The sequence below is a fragment of the Babylonia areolata genome, chromosome 21, assembly GCF_041734735.1.
Source record: "Babylonia areolata isolate BAREFJ2019XMU chromosome 21, ASM4173473v1, whole genome shotgun sequence".
In the NCBI taxonomy this organism is placed as follows: domain Eukaryota; kingdom Metazoa; phylum Mollusca; class Gastropoda; order Neogastropoda; family Buccinidae; genus Babylonia; species Babylonia areolata.
The window spans coordinates 3,935,164-3,961,467 of record NC_134896.1 but is presented as its reverse complement, the minus strand read 5'-3'; the positions used below and the strand labels follow the sequence as shown (position 1 = coordinate 3,961,467).

General features: G+C 47.3%; 1 protein-coding gene across 1 annotated transcript in view; it reads right to left on the bottom strand.

Annotated features, from left to right (window-relative positions):
* The window catches only part of LOC143296179 (uncharacterized), a 180,099-nt gene that overhangs the window by 60,398 nt on the left and 93,397 nt on the right, over window positions 1–26,304 (bottom strand). Inside the window, exons 6-13 of the mRNA XM_076607988.1 lie at window positions 22,808–22,937; window positions 20,912–21,201; window positions 14,955–15,237; window positions 14,234–14,580; window positions 12,753–12,912; window positions 12,007–12,180; window positions 10,707–10,865; window positions 3,020–3,188 (exon numbers count right to left, since the gene is read on the bottom strand). Of these exons, the coding sequence (XP_076464103.1) occupies window positions 3,020–3,188; window positions 10,707–10,865; window positions 12,007–12,180; window positions 12,753–12,912; window positions 14,234–14,580; window positions 14,955–15,237; window positions 20,912–21,201; window positions 22,808–22,937 (1,712 nt within the window). The remainder of the gene's footprint in view (window positions 1–3,019; window positions 3,189–10,706; window positions 10,866–12,006; window positions 12,181–12,752; window positions 12,913–14,233; window positions 14,581–14,954; window positions 15,238–20,911; window positions 21,202–22,807; window positions 22,938–26,304) is intronic.

Below are 26,304 nucleotides of genomic sequence, written 5' to 3'. Positions count from 1 at the left end.
TGGTCCTACACCTTCACCAACACACCACTGTGATCACTGTTGCCTCAGGGGCTATCATACTGTGAGGGATACAGTGTACAAACATGGCCCTACACCTTCACACCACTGTGATCACTGTTGCCTCAGGGGCTGTCTGTGAGGGATACAGTGTACAAACATGGCCCTGCACCTTCACCAACACACCACTGTGATCACTGTTGCCGCAGGGAGGGATACAGTGTACAAACATGGCCCTACACCTTCACCAACACACCACTCGCAACTCTTAGAGACAGACGAAGAAGGAAAAAGAAGAAGGAAGAGGAAGAGGACAAGAAGAAGAAGAAGAAGAAGAAGAAGTGGAAACCCACAGAGCAACAACACAGCAGTTGAAGGGAGAGGCGGGTTGGAATGTAGCTTGAGCAATGACATCAAGGCCAGAAGAGAAGTACAACAGCAGAAGCAACAACAGAAAGACCAAGAAAGGCAGCAACAACAGAAAGACCAAGAAAGACAGGCAGCAACAACAGAAAGACCAAGAGAGGCAGCAACAACAGAAAGACCAAGACAGGCAGCAACAACAGAAAGACCAAGAAAGACAGGCAGCAACAACAGAAAGACCAAGACAGGCAGCAACAACAGAAAGACCAAGACAGGCAGCAACAACAGAAAGACCAAGACAGGCAGCAACAACAGAAAGACGAAGAAAGACAGACAGCAACAACAGAAAGACGAAGAAAGACAGGCAGCAACAACAGAAAGACCAAGAAAGACAGGCAGCAACAACAGAAAGACCAAGAAAGACAGGCAGCAACAACAGAAAGACCAAGAAAGACAGGCAGCAACAACAGAAAGACCAAGAAAGACAGGCAGCAACAACAGAAAGACCAAGACAGGCAGAAACAACAGAAAGACCAAGAAAGACAGGCAGCAACAACAGAAAGACCAAGAAAGACAGGCAGAAGCAATAGAAAGACCAAGAAAGACAGGCAGCAACAACAGAAAGACCAAGAAAGACAGGCAGCAACAACAGAAAGACCAAGAAAGACAGGCAGAAGCAACAGAAAGACCAAGACAGGCAGCAACAACAGAAAGACCAAGAGAGGCAGCAACAACAGAAAGACCAAGACAGGCAGCAACAACAGAAAGAAAGACCAAGACAGGCAGCAACAACAGAAAGACCAAGACAGGCAGCAACAACAGAAAGACCAAGAAAGACAGGCAGCAACAACAGAAAGACCAAGAAAGACAGGCAGCAACAACAGAAAGACCAAGACAGGCAGCAACAACAGAAAGACCAAGACAGGCAGCAACAACAGAAAGACCAAGACAGGCAGCAACAACAGAAAGACGAAGAAAGACAGACAGCAACAACAGAAAGATGAAGAAAGACAGGCAGCAACAACAGAAAGACCAAGAAAGACAGGCGGCAACAACAGAAAGACCAAGAAAGACAGGCAGCAACAACAGAAAGACCAAGAAAGACAGGCAGCAACAACAGAAAGACCAAGAAAGACAGGCAGCAACAACAGAAAGACCAAGACAGGCAGCAACAACAGAAAGACCAAGAAAGACAGGCAGCAACAACAGAAAGACCAAGAAAGACAGGCAGAGGCAACAGAAAGACCAAGAAAGACAGGCAGAGGCAACAGAAAGACCAAGAAAGACAGGCAGAGGCAACAGAAAGACCAAGAAAGACAGGCGGCAACAACAGAAAGACGAAGAAAGGCAGGCGGCAACAACAGAAACAGCAGAAGACAAGGACACGAGAACCAACAGTGACTCACTCTGGGAAGAGATGGGGATGAAGACAAAGACACGAGAACCAACAGTGACTCTGGGAAGAGATGGGGATGAAGACAAGGACACGAGAACCAACAGTGACTCACTCTGGGAAGAGATGGGGATGAAGACAAAGACATGAGAACCAACAGTGACTCACTCTGGGAAGAGATGGGGATGAAGACAAGGACACGAGAACCAACAGTGACTCACTCTGGGAAGAGATGGGGATGAAGACAAGGACACGAGAACCAACAGTGACTCACTCTGGGAAGAGATGGGGATGAAGACAAGGACACGAGAACCAACAGTGACTCACTCTGGGAAGAGATGGGGATGAAGACAAGGACATGAGAACCAACAGTGACTCACTCTGGGAAGAGATGGGGATGAAGACAAGGACATGAGAACTCACAGTGACTCACTCTGGGAAGAGATGGGGATGAAGACAAAGACATGAGAACCAACAGTGACTCACTCTGGGAAGAGATGGGGATGAAGACAAGGACACGAGAACCAACAGTGACTCACTCTGGGAAGAGATGGGGATGAAGACAAAGACACGAGAACCAACAGTGACTCACTCTGGGAAGAGATGGGGATGAAGACAAAGACATGAGAACCAACAGTGACTCACTCTGGGAAGAGATGGGGATGAAGACAAGGACACGAGAACCAACAGTGACTCACTCTGGGAAGAGATGGGGATGAAGACAAAGCAGATAGAGGACAGCGATCAGAAAAGACGAGGAAGAAGAAGATGACGATGATGAAGCAGATGAAAGAAGAAGATGATAATGATGATGATGTTAATGCTGATGCTGAAGAAGAAGAAGAAGAAGAAGAAGAAGAAGAAGAAGAAGAAGAAGAGAGATTATGATGATGATAATAATGATGGTGAAAAGTAAGGAGGGGAGGAGGAGGAGGCCACAAACCAAGGAGACACAAAGACACCAACAGCAAAAAACAAAAACAAAACAAAAAACAAAAACAAAACAACAACAACAACAACAACAACAACAACACACACACACACACACACACACTCACACACACACACACACACACACACACACACACACACACACACACAGACAGTGACGTACTTCAGGAAGTTCTGCAGGTTCCCATAGGGCACAAACTCCATCACACACACACACACACACACACACACACACACACACACACACACACAGAGAAACAGACACACACACAGACACCGACACAGACAGACAGACAGACACACAGAATGACCTACTTGAGGAAGTTCTGCAGGTTCCCATAGGGCACAAACTCCATGACGAGAGCAATGGGCTCCGTGACGGTGCAGGCGCCCACCAGACAGACGATGTTGGGGTGGGTGCCCAGCCTCTTCATCAGGTTGATCTCCGCCACCAGGTCCTCCTTGTAGGACATGGGGGCCCCCTCTGTCCACACACAGTGCAGCTAGCTTCATCACTATTGTACCGGCAGGTAGAGAATTACAGTTTCAGTAGCTCAAGGAGGCGTCACTGCGTTCGGACAAATCCATATACGCTACACCACATCTACCAAGCAGATGCCTGACCAGCAGCGTAACCCAACGCGTTTAGTCAGGCCTTGAGAAAAAAAGGTGAATAAATAATAGATAAGCATACATAAATGAATAAATAAATTAATAATAATTATAATATAAAAAAGGTAGTAGTAGTAGTAGTAATAATAATAAATAAATAAATAAATAAGACAACAATGATGATAAATAAGCAAATAAATGTAAAACATGAAGACACATTCACACATACACCCACACATGCATAACATATATGCACCAAACATACAGTTTCACAGATATGAAAGCACAGTCAAATACACATAAACGTACATGAGCCCCAACACACACACACACACACACACACACACACCACACACATTACCCTGCACCTCCTCTACCCCCCTCCTCCACACACTCATTACAACGACCCAGTTCTAAGAAGACAAACACACAAGAGCTTTGGATACGTCACCAGACAGGAAGTGACGAATAAACGCAGTGTAGTGGAGAAAAAGATGACGACGATCACTTGGCATTTGGAAAAAAAAAAAAAAAAAAAAATCTGATGGCTGTGGATGGGCGGCAGATCTATCTTCACTTCTGGGGTCACCGTTTTTCTTTTCTTTTTTTCTTTCCTTTTTTATTTATTTATTATTTTTTTTCACAAACAACTTGGCACTTCTGTTGGCTTGTTGATTGGCTAGTTCATTTCACTGTCGGTTCACACAAGCCAGTGGTTTTCAGACTATCAAACACATACAAATAAACTAGATCTCTATTTACATTTGTCAGAACAATTTTAACATATAAAGGAATTTAAACAAAATACATTTCACGAATTAACATGTCGCCAAACTATTTCACAGATTACGTAGATTATAAAATTTAAAAAAAAGAGGGGGCTGGGGGGGAGGCGAGGGGAAAGAAATGAAAGATAGAAAAGAGACGAAGGACAAAAAAAGAAAAAGTTATTCATATCGTGGTGTAAGCCTCTTCACTCTGGGCGCTGGGTTATGTGATGGAAATCGCCTCATAAAATGAAAAAGGAGAAAAAGTCCCCATTTTTGCAAATGCCATTTTCATGGGGAGTGCCACGAAATCGTTATCTTCCTAATTCATTTTCAAGTCCATGGCAGCTGTATCGAAAACCAATTATGGGAAAATGAAAATGTCAGGTAACCGCATTACGTGTGTGCGCGCGCACGCGTGCTTGCATATATATATGTGTGTGTGTGTGTGTGTGTGTGTGTGCGCGCGCGTTCCTACGTGCGTGCGTGTGCCTGTGTGATAGCGTGCCTATTTCACCGTGAAACCGGAAAACACCAAAGAACAAACACATTGCTGCATCAATCACGACAACAGAAAGCACCAAACAAAGAACAAAGCAACAAAGAACAAAGCACCATTCCATCAGTCAGCAAGCCAAAACACAACAAAGAACACATCACTGTGTCAGCCAGGAAACCAGACAGCATCAAACAGGAAACAAAGAACGAACACACCACTGTGTCAGCCAGGAAACCAGACAGCATCAAACAGGAAACAAAGAACGAACACACCACTGTGTCAGCCAGGAAACCAGACAGCATCAAACAGGAAACAAAGAACACAGCCAGGAAACCAGACAGCATCAAACAGGAAACAAAGAACACAGCCAGGAAACCAGACAGCATCAAACAGGAAACAAAGAACGAACACATCACTGTGACAGCCAGGAAACCAGACAGTATCAAACAGGAAACAAAGAACACAGCCAGGAAACCAGACAGCATCAAACAGGAAACAAAGAACACAGCCAGGAAACCAGACAGCATCAAACAGGAAACAAAGAACGAACACACCACGGTGACAGCCAGGAAACCAGAAAGTAACAAACAGAAAACAAGGAACAAACACAGAGCAGACCAGAAACAAATAACAAACACACTGCTCCGAACCAGAACGCGCCAAAACTACAGTTCTTTGGGTCCAACGAGCTGTCTTTGAAGGCTGTGAAGGCTTAAGAAAGGTCTGTAGCTCAGCAGTAGCTTTGCTTTATTTTTGCAGGTATTTTCTTAAATCAAAAACGCAAGCTAAAAAGCAAACAGCAAAACTACAAAAAAAAGAAGAGAGAGAGAGAGAGAGAGAGAGAGAGAGTCTCTATCCTAATCATCACCAGACACCACTCCTGCACTACACAGGGCTTCACCGATCGGCCATCAGCCTGCCCTCCCTTCCACCTTCCCTTCCACACTGGGAGCCTGCCTTCCCTTCCACACTAGGAGCCTGCCCTCCCTTCCAGTCTTCCCTTCCACACTAGGAGCCTGCCTTCCACCTTCCCTTCCACACTAGGAGCCTGCCCTCCCTTCCACCTTCCCTTCCACACTAGGAGCCTGCCTTCCCTTCCACACTGGGAGCCTGCCCTCCCTTTCACCTTCCCTTCCACACTGGGAGCCTGCCCTCCCTTTCACCTTCCCTTCCACACTGGGAGCCTGCCTTCCCTTCCACACTGGGAGCCTGCCTTCCCTTCCACACTGGGAGCCTGCCTTCCCTTCCACACTAGGAGCCTGCCCTCCCTTCCACCTTGCCTTCCACACTAGGAGCCTGCCCTCCCTTCCAGTCTTCCCTTCCACACTAGGAGCCTGCCTTCCCTTCCACCTTCCCTTCCACACTAGGAGCCTGCCCTCCCTTCCACCTTCCCTTCCACACTAGGAGCCTGCCTTCCCTTCCACCTTCCCTTCCACACTAGGAGCCTGTCCTCCCTTCCACCTTCCCTTCCACACTAGGAGCCTGCCCTCCCTTCCACACTGGGAGCCTGCCCTCCCTTCCACCTTCCACATTAGGAGCCTGCCCTCCCTTCCACCTTCCCTTCCACACTGGGAGCCTGCCCTCCCTTCCACCTTCCCTTCCACACTAGGAGCCTGCCCTCCCTTCCACACTGGGAGCCTGCCCTCTCTTCCAGTCTTCCCTTCCACACTAGGAGCCTGCCCTCCCTTCCACACTGGGAGCCTACCCTCTCTTCCAGTCTTCCCTTCCACACTGGGAGCCTGCCCTCCCTTCCACCTTCCCTTCCACACTGGGAGCCTGCCCTCCCTTCCACCTTCCCTTCCACACTAGGAGCCTGCCCTCCCTTCCACACCAGGAGCCTCCCCTCCCTTCCACACTGGGAGCCTGCCCTCCCTTCCACACTGGGAGCCTGCCCTCCCTTCCACACCAGGAGCCTGCCCTCCCTTCCACACCAGGAGCCTCCCCTCCCTTCCACACTGGGAGCCTGCCTGTCACTGCCACCACCACCCTTCCCGCTTCTGTCTGTTGTCTTTTAGTGTTTTACAAAACATCTCTCTCCCTCCCTCTCACTCTGTGTCACTCTGTGTCTCTCTCTGTCTACCCCACCTCTATCCCTCTCACTCTCACTCTGTGTCTGTCTGTCTACCCCACCTCTATCTCTCTCCCTCCCTCTCACTCTGTGTCTCTGTCTGTCTACCCCACCTCTATCTCTCTCCCTCTCTTTCTCCCCTCTTCCTCTTGCTCACGTTTGGAAATACCCCGGCGTACATTAACCCTATCCCTTTCACCCCAAAATAGCAGGCTCTTCATGTCTTTAAAACTTGTATTCTTAAAAAGCAGCAAATTTTCGCTGTAAAAACTTTCAGAACAGAAGTTTTAAAGACATGCAGAGCCTACTGTTGTTGATATTTTTTTTATATTTGACCGGTCTCAATATTTACCTCAGTGCTTTCTGCAAGGAGCGGAGCCCAGGACACGAAGAGAGTGTGAACTATCTATCTATCTATCTATATATATATATATCGAGAGAGAGAGAGAGAGTGAGACAGAGAGAGGCTTAATAGGCTAAAAGGGAACAGTGGACAAGGCGAAATAGGACAAGAGTCACAATGTCACTGAGGAAGCCATGGAGTAGGCGAAACGGGAATCGGCGAATGGGACCTGTTCTGCTGCACTGATGATGGGAAGCCGCTTCACATGTCAACAACATTGCTTCACGTGTATCGTAGGAAGCTCACATGTCAACAACACTGCTTCACGTGTATCGTAGGATACATGTCAACAACATTGCTTCACGTGTATCGTAGGAAGCTCAAATGTCAACAACATTGCTTCACGTGTATCGTAGGATAAATGTCAACAACATTGCTTCACGTGTATCGTAGGAGACACGTCAACAACATTGCTTCACGTGTATCGTAGGACACACGTCAACAACATTGCTTCACGTGTATCGTAGGATACATGTCAACAACATTGCTTCACGTGTATCGTAGGATACACGTCAACAACATTGCTTCACGTGTATCGTAGGATACATGTCAACAACATTGCTTCACGTGTATCGTAGGAAGCTCACATGTCAACAACATTGCTTCACGTGTATCGTAGGATACACGTCAACAACATTGCTTCACGTGTATCGTAGGATACATGTCAACAACACTGCTTCATGTGTATCGTAGGAAGCTCACATGTCAACAACATTGCTTCACGTGTATCGTAGGATACATGTCAACAACATTGCTTCACGTGTATCGTAGGATACATGTCAACAACATTGCTTCACGTGTATCGTAGGATACACGTCAACAACATTGCTTCACGTGTATCGTAGGATACATGTCAACAACATTGCTTCACGTGTATCGTAGGATACATGTCAACAACACTGCTTCACGTGTATCGTAGGATACATGTCAACAACATTGCTTCACGTGTATCGTAGGAAGCTCACATGTCAACAACATTGCTTCACGTGTATCGTAGGATACATGTCAACAACATTGCTTCACGTGTATCGTAGGATACACGTCAACAACATTGCTTCACGTGTATCGTAGGATAAATGTCAACAACACTGCTTCATGTGTATCGTAGGAAGCTCACATGTCAACAACATTGCTTCACGTGTATCGTAGGATACACGTCAACAACATTGCTTCACGTGTATCGTAGGATACATGTCAACAACACTGCTTCATGTGTATCGTAGGAAGCTCACATGTCAACAACATTGCTTCACGTGTATCGTAGGATACATGTCAACAACATTGCTTCACGTGTATCGTAGGATACATGTCAACAACATTGCTTCACGTGTATCGTAGGATACACGTCAACAACATTGCTTCACGTGTATCGTAGGATACATGTCAACAACATTGCTTCACGTGTATCGTAGGATACATGTCAACAACATTGCTTCACGTGTATCGTAGGATACATGTCAACAACATTGCTTCACGTGTATCGTAGGAAGCTCACATGTCAACAACATTGCTTCACGTGTATCGTAGGATACATGTCAACAACACTGCTTCACGTGTATCGTAGGATACATGTCAACAACACTGCTTCACGTGTATCGTTGGATACATGTGAACAATTATCTAAACAATGGAGAGAGGGAGTCGGTGGAGTTGGAGGGGGTGGGGGGTGACGGGACGGGGGTTGTGGGGGTGGGTGTGGGGGTGGGGGTAGTGCAGTTGGGAAGAGGGGTGCGAGTGGGGCTGAAGATGAACTTGATAAGGTGACGGAGGGTGGGGGAGTGGTGTGGAGGGTGGAGAGGGAGAGGAAGGGGGTGGGGGAGGGCGATCTCGCACGAGGAGGGCGTAAGGATGGGGAGGAGGAGGGGGCGTGGTTATCTTAACCTTCCGTTTCTCCTCCTGGTTTTTGTGAGGGCGTGTTGTTGTTTATGAGAGAGAACCCGGGGGATCACGTTTGAGTTGGCAAGGCCCCTTCCTCCTGTCACAGCGGGTAGTGTTGACCTTCTCTTCCTTTCCTTCATATAGCTGTATCACTACCCCCCTCTCTCTCTCTCTCTCTCTCTCTCTCTCTCTCTCTCTCTCTATCTGTCTGTCTATCTCTGCCTATCTCCCTGTCTGCCTATGTACCTATCTACCTACATTTGACACAGAGAGAAGTGGAAAAATGCTTTTTCATTCTCTCTCTCACTCCCTCCCTCCCTCCCTGTGTGTGTGTGTGTGTGTGTGTGTGTGTGTGTGTGTGTGTGTGTGTGTGCGCGCGCGCGCGCGTTCGTGTCTGTGTGCGCATACTTTTGTCCATATGCGCGAGTGTGAGTATGTGTCTGTGCTTGTGAGTTTATGAAAGACATACGGGGAGAAAAAAAAATTCGCGCGAGCGCACGCACACACACACACACACACACACACACACACACACACACACACACACACACACACACATTTCAATTTTCAATTATCCTTTCACTCCAACTGGAGTATGGAGGATTACTGCAAAATGTTTTGCCCAGAACAAACATTTCCAAATACGCAACAATGTCACATAAAAGCTGAGAAAACACAAATGTCTTTTAACTCCAAAAACTTACAGCTAAAATGACATTTTTGCCTCCTTTGAGCATATTACAAAAATTAAAAACCGATTTTGGAGACAAAAATCTTTTTAGGGACATATCTATTTTGTAACTGATCATAATTGGGACATTCCATTATAAAATGAAACTCATCCCCAATCACAGATATGTTACAAACCTTACAAAGCCGTAACTCTCGTGGTATGCCTTTGTGTCTCCCTGTTTCTATTTCCAGCTTATGATTAGTACTTCGAAATCTGAAGAAGCTGATAACGTAATTATCAGGCATTTGACTTATATATTTTTCTCTACTAAATCCACTTTTGAAATTTCGATAAAACAAACATTTACTACTCGCCTCTAGAGCATGTCTCCATAGATTTTGAAAACTATCTCTCAAAGCAATGCTGACATTTTTGCAGAAAGATTCCCTCTCTAAGAAGAATTGAACATCCCAAACACAGTCATACCCTGTTTCTATCAAAATTTGTCTGATACAACTCATTCATTTTGAAGAATAAATACCATTTCGATATAAATCAAGTAATATCAAATATATTTTCCCAGAATATTTTTCTGTGTTTGATATCACTAAGCTGGTCCAAAATCGAACTAATCTCATTTTCACTAACACACTAATTGGATAAATACCAGTTTCTCCATAAACAATTTGGGTCATAGTATTCCTGTTCCTGTTCACAAAAATGCTGGAAAAGTGCACACGCCCTATCCCTCCTTAGTGTTTGACATCTCGGTTCGCAAATTGTTTTTCCCTCTGTCTGCTGTGACAAACATTTGAATGTGTTATTAACAATTCCAATATGTTATTTGCTGTTGCAGAAGGTTTGCTGCGTAGTCCAATAGGACATTTGTTATAGTTGTTTGATGTTGGCGTTTATAACGTTTCCATTTTCCCTAGCGTTGTCTCTCCCTATTCACCCTCCACACATGCACACACTTTTACCCCCACCCCCTCCCACAACCCCTACCCCCACGGGTGTTTTTTTTTTTTTTTTTCGTCTAATATCACTTCAAGTGGAAAGACGTTAAACTGAAGACGAACGTGGCAGTGAAAGCAGTACTGACCTTTGACCACCTTGATGGCCACCTTGTGGTCAGAGTAATATCCAGTGACCACGCGGCCAAAGGCGCCCTGACCAATGGGCGTGCTGAACTTGAGCTGGGCGGGGTCCAGCTCCCACTCATCACAGAACACCATCAGCTGGTTGGAGTAGTCCGTCTTCCCTGCAACCACACCACGTCAAAACGTGTTGCTTATAGCTCACAAACCACACCACGTCAAAACTTGTTGCTTATAGCTCACAAACCACACCACGTCAAAACGTGTTGCTTATAGCTCACAAACCACACCACGTCAAAACGTGTTGCTTATAGCTCACAAACCACACCACGTCAAAACTTGTTGCTTATAGCTCACAAACCACACCACGTCAAAACGTGTTGCTTATAGCTCACCAACCACACCACGTCAAAACTTGTTGCTTATAGCTCACCAACCACACCACGTCAAAACGTGTTGCTTATAGCTCACAAACCACACCACGTCAAAACGTGTTGCTTACAGCTCACAAACCACACCACGTCAAAACGTGTTGCTTACAGCTCACAAACCACACCACGTCAAAACGTGTTGCTTACAGCTCACGAACCACACCACGTCAAAACGTGTTGCTTACAGCTCACGAACCACACCACGTCAAAACTTGTTGCTTACAGCTCACAAACCACACCACGTCAAAACGTGTTGCTTATAGCTCACAAACCACACCACGTCAAAACGTGTTGCTTATAGCTCACAAACCACACCACGTCAAAACTTGTTGCTTATAGCTCACAAACCACACAACGTCAAAACATGTTGCTTATAGCTCACAAACCACACCACGTTAAAACTTGTTGCTTATCGTTCACAAACCACACCATATCAAAACTTGTTGCTTATAGTTCACAAACCACACCATATCAAAATGTGTTGCTTATAGTTCACAAACCACACCATATCAAAACGTGTTGCTTATAGCTCACAAACCACACCACGTCAAAACATGTTGCTTATAGCTCACAAACCACAAAATTTCAAAACATGTTGTTTATAGTTCACAAACTACACCATATCAAAACTTGTTGCTTATAGTTGACAAAGCAAACAACTTATAGCTCACTGACAAGCCAAGGGGAACGGGGTGGGTGCGGACAGGGGGACAACATACTCTGCACTGACACCAAGCACGTGCACAACGACAGCTGAGTTCTTTGTGGTCTCATCTCGATTTGACAAATCTCCAAGCTTCCACCCGCTCCCCCCCCGACCCCCCCCCCCTACAAACACAGACACACAGACACAGAACCCACTCTAGGCACCCACCTCCCACACTGGACTTGTAGCTGTTGCTCTTGGAGACGGTTGCCCGTGGAGCGATGAAGTCCTTGACCCTGTGTCGTTTCTTGTATAGGAAGACGGCCAGGCAGGTCAAGGCCAAGGTCACGGCCACGCAGATCAGGCTGATGATCACGTGGTTCAGGGACCGCCCGCCCTTCTCTGTGGCAAACACGGCACAGAACATCAATCAATCAACCAAATGACACATTCGCCTCCATCATAATCTCCACCACCATCATTATCATCACCACCACCATCATCATCATCACCACCACCATCATCATCACCATCATCATCATTATCATCAATATCGCCACCAACACCACCATTATCATCACCATCACTATCACCATCATCGTCATCACCATCATTATCATCAATATCACCACCTACACCACCATCACCATCATTATAATCATCAATATAACGACCATCACCACAGTCAAAACATCATCGTCATCACAACCACCACGCCACCACCATCACCACCACAACCATCACCATCATCATAACGACCACCAGGACCATTAATTATCACCACCATCATCATCTACGTCATCGTCATCACCACTACCATGATCAGTATCATGGTCATCACCACAATCTCTACATCATTGTCAATACCATCATCACCGCCACTATCACGACTGTCACACACACACACACGCACACACACACACACACACACACACACACACACGCGCGCGCGCGCGCCCCCGGATCCCACTGACCGGTCAGTGGCACCGCCTGCAGTGTGTTCCTGGCTGCCAGCTGGAGGCTGGAGGTGTTGAAGGTGTGGGTGAGGGCACTGCTGTGGATGAAGTCCGGGTTCCTGCGGCCCTCCACCGTCCTCAGCCTGCCGCCCTGACCCGGGGCCGTCCTCACCTCGATCTGTCCACATCGTCACCGAAAACAATCATATCAAAGCTTCCCTCTTTGTCCAGACTCCACATACTCTTCTTCTTCTTCTTCTTTCGTGGACTGCAACTCCCACGTTCACTCGTATGTACACAAATGGGCTTTTACGTGCATGACCGTTTTTACCCCGCCATGTAGGCAGCCATACTCCGTTTTCGGGGTGTGTGCATGCTGGGTATATTCTTGTTTCCATAACCCACCGAACGCTGACATGGATTACAGGATCTTTAACGTGCGTATTTGATCTTCTGCTTGCGTACACACACGAAGGGGGTTCAGGCACTAGCAGGTCTGCACATATGTTGACCTGGGAGATCGGAAAAATCTCCACCCTTTGCCCACCAGGCGCTGTTACCGAGATTCGAACCCGGGACCCTCAGACTGAAAGTCCAACGCTTTAACCACTCGGCTATTGCGCCCGTCACTCGACATACAAAAAGTCTTCTCTCCTCTCATACCTGTCCTGTTCATTCATTTTATTCCGTGACCTTTCCAAATGAGCGTATTTGAAAGCATACTTTAACGAACATGTCTAAAATCCCCACCCGTACGTATGACAGTACCGTAAACAAAATTCTTGTTCAACATTCAGATTTTAAAACGAAAATCACTTTAACAAAACTCCTACAAAAATCACCAGTATGTATGGTACGACCTTCAACAAAATTCTTCCTCAACATCCAAATTTTAAAACGAAAATCACTTTAACAAAACTCCTACAAAAATCACCAGTATGTATGGTACGACCGTCAACAAAATTCTTCCTCAACATCCAAATTTTAAAACGAAAATCACTTTAACAAAACTCCTACAAAAATCACCAGTATGTATGGTACGACCTTCAACAAAATTCTTCCTCAACATCCAAATTTTAAAACGAAAATCACTTTAACAAAACTCCTACAAAAATCACCAGTATGTATGGTACGACCGTCAACAAAATTCTTCCTCCGCCTCCTGTGTTTAACTCTCTCCATACGAACGGCGAAAGGGACGACGTTAACCGCGTTTCACCCCAATTACCATCATCAAAATATTGCAAGAGGAAGGCTCTTATACTGAAGAGGTAAATGTTGACAGAGAATACCACAATTCTGACGACAGCAGCTAAAAGGTTGGGTCATTCAGACACCCACTGGACATCCGAGGGGTCTGTGTAGAGGAGAAGAGAGGACTGGCCGTACTGAGTGAGTTAACCAACCCCGGTCATCTCCCAGCTTCCCCCACACCCACTCCCTTAAAAAAAAAGAAAAAAAAAAGAAGAAAGAATAAACGCAAGGCCGACAGGAGTCACCTGCAGTCGGTACACGGCGTTGTCCTGCAGGCGGAAGATGGAAAAGGTGGCTCCAGAGATGACGGCCTTCTGAAGGTCCATGCCCTCCTCCCACCCCGCGTCCTCTCCCCCGACCCCCGCGTCCAGCCTCAGGACACTGACGGTGAAGTTGACCAGGGAGGGGTCGGAAAGGAAGGTCCAGGACACGTTGACCAGCACCCCTCCCCCCTGCCCCCGCCCTCCTCCCGCCCACCCCTCCCCCTCCCACTCCCTTTCCCACTGGGGTCCTGTCCCCTCTCCCCCCTCCTCCCCCTCCTCTTCCTCCGGCAGCAGCTCGATCAGCAGGTCCTGTATCAGATCCAGGGTGGCTGGAAAAAGAGAATGGGAAACACACACACACACACACACACACACACACACACACACATATATATATATACACACACAGATACTCAGACGCAGACACACACAGATACACAGACACACACACGGGGTGGGGGCGGGTGGGGGTGGGGGGTGTCATCCACAGTTCGTATGTAAAGTCCACAGAGCATTATTTTTCGTGATCCATTCCTTTACTTTTCTTTCTTTCTTTGTGTGTGTGTGTGTGTGTGTGTGTGTGTGTGTGTGTGTGTGTGTGTGTGTGTGTGTGTGTGTGTGTGTGTGTGTGTGTGTGTGTCCCACTGGTAAAGCAGCAAACCAACAGTAAAGACAACTCCCCACCCACCTCCCTCCTCCTCACCACGTTCCGTGCCGGCAGTGACGTTGCTGTCCGAAGCGGAAGTGACGTTGTCGGTGACGTTGCTGTGGGACGCCGCAGCGGAAGTGGCGAGGTCGGGCCCGCCGACGATGGAGAAGCAGCGGATGAAGTCCGCGCTGGGCTGGGCACAGCGCTGAGTGTCGATCCGGACCGACGCCAACTTCTCGTCGCCCCGCTGTCGGGGCGGGTGTCGGGGGTCGTCGGCCAGCCGGAGAACGACTTGGTAGTGCGTGTTGAAGTACAGGTGTTCCGTGGTGAACCGGGGCTGTGGTCACGACACACACACACACACACACACACACACACACACACACACACACAGCGCTCACTACGACTGTATTGTGCTGTGCTGTTTTGAACTCTACTGTACTGTGCTGTGTTGTGCTGTTTTGAACTCTACTGTGCTGTTTTGAACTCTGCTGTACTGTGCTGTGCTGTTTTGAACTCTGCTGTACTGTACTGTGCTGTTTTGAACTCTGCTGTACTGTGCTGTGCTGTGCTGAACTCTGCTGTACTGTGCTGTTTTGAACTCTACTGTACTGTGCTGTGCTGTTTTGAACTCTGCTGTACTGTGCTGTGCTGAACTCTGCTGTACTGTGCTGTTTTGAACTCTACTGTACTGTGCTGTGCTGTTTTGAACTCTGCTGTACTGTGCTGTTTTGAACTCTACTGTACTGTGCTGTTTTGAACTCTACTGTACTGTACTGTGCTGTGCTGTTTTGAACTCTACTGTACTGTGCTGTGCTGTTTTGAACTCTACTGCACTGTGCTGTGCTGTTTTGAACTCTACTGCACTGTGCTGTGCTGTTTTGAACTCTACTGTACTGTGCTGTTTTGAACTCTACTGCACTGTGCTGTGCTGTTTTGAACTCTACTGTGCTGTTTTGAACTCTACTGTGCTGTGCTGTTTTGAACTCTACTGTACTGTGCTGTGCTGTTTTGAACTCTACTGCACTGTGCTGTGCTGTTTTGAACTCTACTGCACTGTGCTGTGCTGTTTTGAACTCTACTGTACTGTGCTGTTTTGAACTCTACTGTACTGTGCTGTGCTGTTTTGAACTCTACTGTGCTGTTTTGAACTCTACTGTACTGTACTGTGCTGTTTTGAACTCTACTGTGCTGTTTTGAACTCTACTGTACTGTGCTGTTTTGAACTCTGCTGTACTGTGCTGTGCTGTTTTGAACTCTACTGTGCTGTTTTGAACTCTGCTGTACTGTGCTGTTTTGAACTCTACTGTACTGTGCTGTTTTGAACTCTGCTGTACTGTACTGTGCTGTTTTGAACTCTACTGTGCTGTTTTGAACTCTGCTGTACTGTACTGTGCTGTTTTGAACTCTGCTGTACTGTACTGTGCTGTTTTGAACTCTGCTGTACTGTGCTGTTTTGAACTCTGCTGTACTGTGCTGTTTTGAACTCTACTGTACTGTGCTGTTTTGAACTCTACTGTGCTGTTTTGAACTCTGCTGTACTGTACTGTGCTGTTTTGAACTCTGCTGTACTGTGCTGTTTTGAACTCTGCTGTACTGTGCTGTTTTGAACTCTACTGTGCTGTTTTGAACTCTACTGTACTGTGCTGTTTTGAACTCTGCTGTACTGTACTGTGCTGTTTTGAACTCTACTGTACTGTGCTGTTTTGAACTCTGCTGTACTGTGCTGTGCTGTTTTGAACTCTACTGTGCTGTACTGCAATCTGTTATATTGCATTATACTGTACCACATTGTACCCGTCTAAAATCACAGTATGTGGATAGACGTTACACTGAAGAACACACACAATAATGTGCTGTAGTGTACCACACCACACCACACCACACCACACCACACCACATCTACCACACCACACCACACCATACCACACCACACCTACCATACCACACCACACCACACCACACCACACCTACCACACCACACCACACCACACCACACCACACCACACCACACCTACCATACCATACCACACCCTACCCCACCACACCACACCACACTACACCACACCACAACTACCATACCATACCACACCCTACCCCACCCCACCACACCACACCACACCACACCTACCATACCACACCCCACCACACCTACCATACCATACCACACCCCACCCCACCACACCACACCACACCACACCTACCATACCACACCACACCACACCACACCTACCACACCACACCACACCACACCACACCACACCACACCTACCACACCACACCACACCTACCATACCACACCACACCACACCTACCATACCACACCACACCACACCACACCACACCACACCTACCACACCACACCACACCACACCACACCACACCACACCTACCACACCACACCACACCTACCATACCACACCACACCACACCACACCTACCATACCACACCCCACCACACCACACCTACCATACCACACCACACCACACCACACCTACCATACCACACCACACCCCACCACACAACACCACACCACACCTACCACACCACACCACACCTACCACACCACACCACACCACACCACACCACACCACACCTACCATACCACACCACACCACACCTACCACACCACACCACACCTACCACACCACACCTACCATACCACACCCCACCACACCTACCACACCACACCTACCATACCACACCCCACCACACCACACCACACCTACCACACCACACCACACCTACCATACCACACCCCACCACACCACACCACACATACCACACCACACCACACCTACCATGCCACACCACACCATACCACACCCCACCACACCACACCACACCACACCACACATACCACACCACACCACACCTACCATGCCACACCACACCACACCTACCATGCCACACCACACCACACCTACCACACCTACCATGCCATACCACACCCCACCTACCACACCTACCATGCCATACCACACCACACCTACCATGCCACACCACACCACACCTACCATGCCACACCACACCACACCTACCATGCCACACCACACCACACCTACCACACCTACCATGCCATACCACACCCCACCTACCACACCTACCATGCCATACCACACCCCACCTACCACACCTACCATGCCACACCTACCATGCCATACCACACCACACCTACCATGCCACACCACACCACACCTACCACACCTACCATGCCATACCACACCACACCTACCACACCTACCATGCCACACCTACCATGCCATACCACACCACACCTACCATGCCACACCACACCACACCCCACCACACCACACCTACCATGCCATACCACACCCCACCTACCACACCTACCATGCCACACCACACCACACCCCACCACACCACACCTACCATGCCACACCACACCACACCTACCACACCACACCACACCTACCATGCCACACCACACCACACCTACCACACCACACCACACCTACCATGCCACACCACACCACACCTACCATGCCATACCACACCACACCTACCACACCACACCACACCACACTACACCACACCACACCTACCATGCCACACCACACCACACCTACCATGCCATACCACACCACACCACACCACACCTACCATGCCACACCACACCACACCACACCACACCACACCACACCACACCACACCACACCACACCACACCTACCATGCCACACCACACCACACCATACCACACCACACCACACCACACCTACCATGCCACACCACACCACACCATACCACACCACACCACACCACACCTACCATGCCACACCACACCACACCATACCACACCACACCACACCACACCTACCATGCCACACCACACCATACCACACCACACCACACCACACCTACCATGCCACACCACACCACACCTACCACACCACACCACACCACACCACACCACACCACACCACACCACACCTACCATGCCACACCACACCACACCCCACCACACCTACCATGCCACACCACACCACACCACACCTACCATGCCATACCACACCACACCTACCACACCTACCACACCACACCTACCATGCCATACCACACCACACCTACCACACCACACCACACCACACCACACCACACCACACCTACCATGCCATACCACACCACACCTACCACACCACACCACACCACACCACACCTACCACACCACACCACACCTACCACACCACACCATACCACACCACACCTACCACACCTACCACACCACACCACACCTACCACACCACACCACACCACACCACACCACACCACACCACACCACACCTACCACACCACACCACACCACACCACACCACACCACACCACACCTACCACACCACACCACACCACACCACACCACACCACACCTACCACACCACACCACACCACACCACACCACACCACACCTACCACACCACACCACACCATACCACACCACACCTACCACACCACACCACACCACACCACACCTACCACACCACACCACACCACACCACACCACACCTACCACACCACACCACACCACACCTACCACACCACACCACACCACACCACACCACACCACACCACACCTACCATGCCACACCACACCACACCTACCACACCACACCCCACCACACCACACCTACCATACCACACCCCACCACACCACACCTACCACACCACACCACACCCCACCCCACCCCACCCCACCCCACCACACCACACCACACCTACCATACCACACCACACCACACCACACCTACCATACCATACCACACCCTACCCCACCCCACCCCACCACACCACACCACACCTACCATGCCACACCACACCTACCATACCACACCACACCACACCACACCTACCATACCACACCACACCACATCACACCACACCACACCTACCATACCACACCCCACCTCACCACACCACACCACACCACACCTACCATACCACACCCCACCCCACCACACCACACCTACCACACCACACCACACCTACCACACCACACCACACCACATCACACCACATCACACATACCATACCACACCACACCATACCACAGTACACTACACTACAGTGCACTACGCTGTGCTATACTATGCTCAACAGCACTGCACTGTACTATACTGTACTGTATTGCTTTGCATTGTACTGTTTTATACTGTGCTATACTAAACTGTACTGTTCTGTGGTGTACTGAAAAATACCATACCATACCATACCATACTTAATTACACTACATTACGCTATGCTGTGCCATGCTGTGCTATACTATACTGCACTAAACTATATTGTACTCCTCTGTTCTGTATTATATTGTACTGTACTGTATTGTATTGTGTTGTATTATTGTAATGAATTGTATTGCGTTGTGTTGTGTTGTACTGTACTGTACTGTGTTGCATTGAATCGTACTGTAGTGCATTGGTTTGTACTGTAATATATGGTACTGAGCTGTACTATACTGTCCTGGACTGCCCTGCATAACATTGTACATAACATTGCACTGTCCTGTAAACACTGTACTATACCGCACAACTCTGTACAACGCTGCACAACTCTGTACTATGCTGTAATAATCTTCTTCTTCTTCGTTCATGGGCTGCAACTTCTACGTTCACTCGTATGTGTACGAGTGGGTTTTTACGTGTATCGCCGTTTTTACCCCCGCCATGTAGGCAGCCATACTCCGTTTTCGGTGGTGTGCATGCTGGGTATGTTCTTGTTTCCATTACGCACCGAACGCTGACATGGATTAAAGGATCGTTTACGTGCGTATTTGATCTTCTGCTTGCGTATACACACGAAGGGGGTTCAGGCACAAGCAGGTCTGCACATATGTTGACCTGGGAGATCGGAAAAATCTCCACCCTTTACCCACCAGTCAGCGTTACTGAGATTCGAACCAGTGGCCCACAGGTTGAAAGTCCAACGCTTTAACCACTCGGCTGCTGCGCCCGTCACAGGAGTGTACAACAGTGAACAACAGCGGACCGCTGTGCTACCTGCTCCCCGCGCCTGACGGGCACAATGGCGGTGTAGAGGTCATCAGCATAGGAACACTTGGGCAGGTCGAGGTAGATGCCGCACTGCCGCAGGATGTAGACCACCTCGTACTCCACCAGCCTCCGCCCAGCCACCTCCCGGGGAGCCGCCCACGTCAGGACCGCCTCCAGCCCCCTCCCTGGGCTGTAGCTGAGGCTGTGGGTCAGGTTGACCTTGTTGAAGTACTCCGTGGTCAGACCCCCGCGGCCCTCGCCAAGGGCTCCCCGCTCCTCTGGCGGAGTCAACACGTCTGGGGAGAAATGACGTCATACTGATGTACTTACGTAGCGCCTGTCCTCGGTCGGAGACCAAGCTCTAAGCGCTTTACAGACACAAATGATGAATGAATGAATGATAATTATGGATACTTATAGAGACCAAGTTCAAGACGCCTTTCAGACACAAATGATGAATGAACGAATGATAATTATGGATACTTATAGAGACCAAACTCTAGGCGCTTTACAGACACAAATGATGATAAATGAATGATAATTATGGATACTTATAGAGACCAAGCTCTAAGCGCTTTACAGACACATATGATGATGAACGAATGATAATTATGGATACTTATAGAGACCAAGCTCTAAGCGCTTTACAGACACAAATGATGAATGAACGAATGATAATTATGGATACTTATAGAGACCAAACTCTAGGCGCTTTACAGACACAAATGATGATAAATGAATGATAATTATGGATACTTATAGAGACCAAGCTCTAAGCGCTTTACAGACACATATGATGATGAACGAATGATAACTATGGATACTTATAGAGACCAAGCTCTAAGCGCTTTACAGACACAAATGATGAATGAACGAATGATAATTATGGATACTTATAGAGACCAAACTCTAGGCGCTTTACAGACACAAATGATGATAAATGAATGATAATTATGGATACTTATAGAGACCAAGCTCTAAGCGCTTTACAGACACATATGATGATGAACGAATGATAATTATGGATACTTATAGAGACCAAGCTCTAAGCGCTTTACAGACACAAATGATGAATGAATGAATGATAATTATGGATACTTATAGAGACCAAAGCTCCAAGCGCTTTACAGACACAAATGATGATGAATGAATGATAATTATGGATACTTATAGAGACCAAGACAGGTATCGATGTAACTGTTAAGAAGAGAATAAGAATGAGCAGAACCGAAGGGTGAGGTTGAAGAAAGAAGAAAAAAAAAGGAAGGAGGGGGGGTGCGGACAGAGAGAGAGAGAGAGAGAGAGAGAGAGAGAGAGAGATGGAGGCAGACAGACGGAAAGACAAATGAATGTATACAGATAAATAATTAAACAGAGAAAGAGAGAGAGAAAGACGGAGAGAGAGAGAGAGACAGAGAGAGAGAGAGAGAGAGAGAGGAGAAGAGATAGCGACCAAAAGACCGATCCACGAAAAACAGACAGACAGACCAACAGTCAGACGGACAGACAGACAGTCAGACAGACTGACAAACAGAGAGTCAGACAGACAAAGACAGACAGACAAAGACAGACAGACAGATACAAACAGACAAAGACAGACAGACAGAGACAGACAAAGAGACAAAGACAGACAGACAAAGAGAGACAAAGACAGACAGACAGACAGAGACAGACAAACAAAGACAGACAGACAGACAAAGACAGACAGACAGAGACAGACAGAGAGACAGACAAAGACAGACAGACAGACAGACAGACAAAGACAGACAGACAGACAAAGACAGACAGACAGACAGACAAACAAACAGACAGACAGACAAAGACAGACAGACAGACAGACAGACAGACAGGAAGACAGACAGAGACAGACAGACAGACAGACAGACAGACAGCAGGTCTGACCGGTGATGATCATTTCCTCCACGTGGAAGAGCTGGGAGGCGATAAGGCCAGTGTCATCGATGGCCTGCAGCAGGAACTCCGGCATGAAGAACGTCTGGTCCACAGGCATCAGGTACTGCTCCCTCGGCGTCTGCACCCACAGCACAACACACAGTCATCATCATCATCATCATCTTCTTCTTCTGTGTTCGTGGGCTGCAACTCCCACGTTCTTTCGAATGTCCACAAGTGGGCTTTAAAGTGTATGACCGTTTTTACCCCTTCATGCAGGCAGCCATACAATAATAATAATAATAATAATATGAAGAAGAAGAAGAAGAACAACAACAACAACAACAGTAATAATGATAGTGATAATTGTAGCCGAGCACTGAGCTGGCTACGATGACTGCTACAGCTAAACTTCACAGCACACAAGCCGTTGAAGACGATTTTTTTGTAATTGATCTACTGACCTCCACTCACCAAATCCGAACCAAGTGGTAGTCTTTCTATTGTAATATATATATATATATATGTATATATATATATATATATATATATATATACACATGTGCTTACTATCCATTTGCATTCGTGACATGCTGTACTTGTGACATTTATTGTTTTTGTCTTTTACAGACACTGTCTTCTTTTCTTAGAATAAGAATAATAATAAGAATAAGAATAACTTTATTATCTCCAACTGGAGAAATTTGGTCAGGTGCATTATCACAACATAGACAAGTAAACAACATGGGGACCATAACTGTAAAAGTCAACAACAGCTTTTACGAATATTACAAAGACACAAATGTAAAAAAAATATCACATACACCGTTTCATACATACATCCACACACTGCAGGTAATAACTGGTATTCTTAATGTAAAAACAGAAAGAATTAAGAAACATTATTTTGAATATCATTATCAGCATAGCCTACTATATTACACATTGATTATGATAGACAGATAAGATAAGAATAAAGATAAATTGCGGAAAACCACAACCAGATAATCAGCACCCCCCCGCACCCCCCCGCCCCACCCCACACACGCGGTTTACTTGATTAAACAAGAGTAATAAACATATGTACTCAAATAAAAGCATTTCACATATTCGCTTTTAAAACATTGCAATTAATGATTACATCGTAATTATTAGCAGAAATATATTTAGAATATGGACGTTGTTGACAAAATAACACAAAGCTCTGTGTGACTGGCCTCTTCATGCCCCTGGCCTGAACGTGGAATTTTCTATCTTGTTCATTCTTTAATCCTTTAAATCCCCTTTTACACACCACTCCGGCCCACGCAGTCGATTATACAACTGGCGTCGCTGACAGGATCTATTCAGGGATATACAGGGGTCTTTCAATTCTTTTAATGTTTTAGTTCTTTAATCTTTTATTCGGATAATGAGATAAATGAGAGGATGACAACGACGAAAGAAACGAACAACAACAATAACAAGGAGGAAGAGGAGAAGGAAGAGGATGAACTTGGGATAGAAGAAGAAGAAGAAGAAGAAGAAGAAGAAGAAGAAGAAGAAGAAGAAGAAGAAGAAGAAGAAGAAGGAGGAGGAGGAGGAGGAGGAGGAGGAGGGGGAGGAGGAGGAGGAAGGGGGAAGAAGAAGAAGAAGAAGGAGGAGAAGAAGGAGGAGGAGGAGGAGGAGGAGGAGGAGGAGGAGGAGAAGAAGAAGAAGAAGAAGAAGAAGAAGAAGAAGAAGAAACACTCTCCCAGACAGCGGGAGCGTGCAGAACCACGCTGCATACTGAAGGGAGTGTACGTGTGGTGGTCAGCGAATGACCGTGGCCACACAGCCCAGGAGAGGATCAGGTACAGAGGGGCAGCAGTGTCCACACCTGTCCACCTGCCTGTTCACCTTCACCGGGTTCAGTGTGGATGACCCTGACGTCAGGTGGACCGAACCCATCCGTTTATCAGGCCGGCAAGATGGGGTCGTCGGATACACGCAGACAGACGCTCAGTGTTAGGGGTGGTTAAAGAATGTACATGACGGGTAGTTTTAGATATTCATCATGTGTTGTTTTCGGTATTTATCATGCACTGTTTCAGGCATTCATTATGGGTTGTTTTCGGTATTTATCATGCACTGTTTCAGGCATTCATTATGGGTTGTTTTCGGTATTTATCATGCACTGTTTCAGGCATTCATTATGGGTTGTTTTCGGTATTTATCATGCACTGTTTCAGGCATTCATTATGGGTTGTTTTCGGTATTTATCATGCACTGTTTCAGGCATTCATTATGGGTTGTTTTCGGTATTTATCATGCACTGTTTCAGGCATTCATTATGGGTTGTTTTCGGTATGAATCAAAGGTTGTTTTAGACACTCATTGTGGGTCTTTTTTTTTTTTTTTTTTTTTGATGATCAGCTTCCAGTGAGTCCATCTCGAAAATACAGTGTTTAACACGACACACCCCTCCTCCCCAATCTCTCTTCTTCCCCTTCACTCCACCCGAACCTGGAAAACATTATTTAAAAAAAAATCAAACATTAGTGAAGGCCATACGACACATATTAATCCCCAACCCCTCTCTCTCCCTCTCTTTTTCTTCCAACCCCTGAGAGGAAAGAACGTAATGTGAGGGCAAGGCCATTATACCCGTCACTGTCATGAGTAACGACAGGACCCTGGAACACCCCGCCCCCTTGTTCCCCACCCACACTACCCCCGTGTCCCCCACCCACACCGCACACCGATGGCCGTGACTCACGCACCGTGCACATCCATTTCTCCCCCAGCACCAGACTCCAGACAGGAGGAGACGGTCTTCACCACACCGCCATCCGGTGTCGTCAAGGTCATGTCAGTGCAAGTCAACCCGTGCCCATGCCAGAACCATGAGGGTCGTGGTGAGAGATGAAAGATGCTGTGTTTGCTGTGAAGAGAGATGAAAAATGCTGTGTTTGCCGTGAAGAGAGAGATGAAAGATGCTGTGTTTGCCGTGAAGAGAGAGATGAAAGATGCCGTGAAGAGATATGAAAGATGCTGTGTTTGCCGTGAAGAGAGAGAGAGATGAAAGATGCTGTGTTTGCCGTGAAGAGAGAGATGAAAGATGTTGTGTTTGCCGTGAAGAGAGAGATGAAAGATGCTGTGTTTGCCGTGAAGAGAGATGAAAGATGCTGTGTTTGCCGTGAAGAGAGAGATGAAAGATGCTGTGTTTGCTGTGCAGAGAGATGAAAGATGCTGTGTTTGCCGTGAAGAGAGATGAAGATGCTGTGTTTGCCGTGAAGAGAGAGATGAAAGATGCTGTGTTTGCCGTGAGAAAGAGAGATGAAATATGCTGTGTTTGCCGTGAAAGAGAGATGAAAGATGCTGTGTTTGCCATGAAGACAGAGAGATGAAAGATGCTGTCTTTGCCGTGAAGACAGAGAGATGAAAGATGCTGTGTTTGACGTGAAGAGAGAGATGAAAGATGCTGTGTTTGCCGTGAAGAGAGAGATGAAAGATGCCGTGAAGAGAGATGAAAGATGCTGTGTTTG